This window comes from Entelurus aequoreus, linkage group LG05, assembly GCF_033978785.1.
Source record: "Entelurus aequoreus isolate RoL-2023_Sb linkage group LG05, RoL_Eaeq_v1.1, whole genome shotgun sequence".
NCBI lineage: Eukaryota > Metazoa > Chordata > Actinopteri > Syngnathiformes > Syngnathidae > Entelurus > Entelurus aequoreus.
This window is the reverse complement of record NC_084735.1, coordinates 5,767,353-5,769,852: the sequence shown is the minus strand read 5'-3', so window position 1 is coordinate 5,769,852 and position 2,500 is coordinate 5,767,353. Positions and strand designations below refer to the sequence as shown.

Sequence of the window (2,500 nt, the reverse complement as noted above, 5' to 3'; positions counted from 1 at the left end):
ATTTTAATTTTTTTTCTGCACCGTGACTAGGAAAGGTTGTTTGGTTTGGGTCAGAATTTTTTTTAATTTTTTTCTGCACCATGACTAGGGAAGGTTGTTTGGATTGGGTCATAAACTTTTTTTTTTTTGTGCACCGTGACTAGGGAAGGTTGTTTGGTTTGGGTTATAGAAATGTTTTTTTCTGGCCCGTGACTAGGGAAAGTTGTTTGGTTTGGGTTATAGAAATGTTTTTTTCTGCACCGTGACTAGGGAAGGTTGTTTGGTTTGGGTCATAGAGGTAAATGCTGTGCTCTGGCTTCTTGAAAGTATAATTAATGGCAGAGTTATATTGTTTGGCCACCAGAGGGCGACAAAATGGCAGCATTAGACCCCTGGATGTTCATATATGATACAGTGCTCCCTGTCAAGTTGTTTATTGAACTCCTGATGTCTCGCCATCCAAATTAAAGACGCCGGCAGGCCGTAGTTTGGACACCCCTGATTAAATAGACCTTTGATTGAACTTATTTGACTTCTATTACCTTCTATTTACTTTCTATTCAACCTGTTTTACCTTCTTTTATGCATTTGAGACATTTGAATGAAAGGATTATTGTAAGATGCCATTAATGCTCGCAGCCCATCTTTGTAAAGAAGTGAAGATCTAATAGAAGATGTCCCTGGCAGGTCATGGACTCGCTGGGCGTGATGATCTACAAAGCCCTGGACTTTGGGCTGAAAGAGAACGAGGAGCGCGAGCTGAGCCCGCCGCTGGAGCGCCTCATCGACATGATGACCAACCCCCAAGAGGCCGAGGGCGACCTTTGCCCCGACGAGGGCTACGAGGCCACGGAGGAGGAGGAGGACGAGGAGGAGGAGGAGGAGCGGGCTCTCACCTCCTTACCTGCCGGCACCGTCAGCCAAATACGCAGCTACCGCGACGTCGTCACGGTAAGTGCTTGTTGCCACGGCAACAGTCAGCGAGAACTGGTTGGGAGGGTTAATGGAGAACAAAAGCCGAGACAATGACGCTCATTAGACTTGACTATTATTAGCTTTCACGCGCCCCACCCTGCATCCTCTTAAAGAGCGGGTATGGTTAAAGAGCGGGTATGGTTAAAGAGCAGGTATGGTTAAAGAGCAGGTGTGGTTAAAGAGCAGGTGTGGTTTAAGAGCAGTGCTGAAGACATGACATCATCACATGACAGTCAGGATGTTGTTGCTTGACTTCTGTCATTGACATGCCATACATTGTTGTTGTTGTTGTTGACAGCAGGAAGTAGTCTGGAGGTAAATGTTGTTGTTGACAGCAGGAAGTAGTCTGGAGGTAAATGTTGTTGTTGACAGCAGGAAGTAGTCTGGAGGTAAATGTTGTTGTTGACAGCAGGAAGTAGTCTGGAGGTAAATGTTGTTGTTGACAGCAGGAAGTAGTCTGTAGGTAAATGTTGTTGTTGACAGCAGGAAGTATTCTGGAGGTAAATGTTGTTGTTGACAGCAGGAAGTAGTCTGCAGGTAAATGTTGTTGTTGACAGCAGGAAGTAGTCTGGAGGTAAATGTTGTTGTTGACAGCAGGAAGTAGTCTGGAGGTAAATGTTGTTGTTGACAGCAGGAAGTAGTCTGGAGGTAAATGTTGTTGTTGACAGCAGGAAGTAGCCTGGAGGTAAATGTTGTTGTTGACAGCAGGAAGTAGCCTGGAGGTAAATGTTGTTGTTGACAGCAGGAAGTAGTCTGGAGGTAAATGTTGTTGTTGACAGCAGGAAGTAGCCTGCAGGTAAATGTTGTTGTTGACAGCAGGAAGTAGTCTGGAGGTAAATGTTGTTGTTGACAGCAGGAAGTAGCCTGGAGGTAAATGTTGTTGTTGACAGCAGGAAGTTGTTGTTGACAGCAGGAAGTAGCCTGGAGGTAAATGTTGTTGTTGACAGCAGGAAGTAGTCTGGAGGTAAATGTTGTTGTTGACAGCAGGAAGTAGCCTGGAGGTAAATGTTGTTGTTGACAGCAGGAAGTAGTCTGGAGGTAAATGTTGTTGTTGACAGCAGGAAGTAGTCTGGAGGTAAATGTTGTTGTTGACAGCAGGAAGTAGTCTGGAGGTAAATGTTGTTGTTGACAGCAGGAAGTAGTCTGCAGGTAAATGTTGTTGTTGACAGCAGGAAGTAGTCTGCAGGTAAATGTTGTTGTTGACAGCAGGAAGTAGCCTGGAGGTAAATGTTGTTGTTGACAGCAGGAAGTAGTCTGGAGGTAAATGTTGTTGTTGACAGCAGGAAGTAGTCTGGAGGTAAATGTTGTTGTTGACAGCAGGAAGTAGCCTGGAGGTAAATGTTGTTGTTGACAGCAGGAAGTTGTTGTTGACAGCAGGAAGTAGCCTGGAGGTAAATGTTGTTGTTGACAGCAGGAAGTAGTCTGGAGGTAAATGTTGTTGTTGACAGCAGGAAGTAGCCTGGAGGTAAATGTTGTTGTTGACAGCAGGAAGTAGTCTGGAGGTAAATGTTGTTGTTGACAGCAGGAAGTAGTCTGGAGGTAAATG

At 45.0% G+C, this 2,500-nt stretch overlaps 1 protein-coding gene across 6 annotated transcripts in view; it reads left to right on the top strand.

Annotated features, from left to right (window-relative positions):
* Positions 1–2,500, top strand: part of LOC133650061 (protein spire homolog 1-like) — a 63,603-nt gene that overhangs the window by 31,346 nt on the left and 29,757 nt on the right. For all 6 annotated transcript variants that reach the window (XR_009826183.1, XR_009826182.1, XM_062046857.1 and 3 more), the window contains exon 3: positions 667–930. Coding sequence is in view for 4 of the 6 variants with exons in the window: in XM_062046857.1 (XP_061902841.1) it covers positions 667–930 (264 nt within the window). In the remaining 2 variants the exon portion in view is untranslated. The remainder of the gene's footprint in view (positions 1–666; positions 931–2,500) is intronic.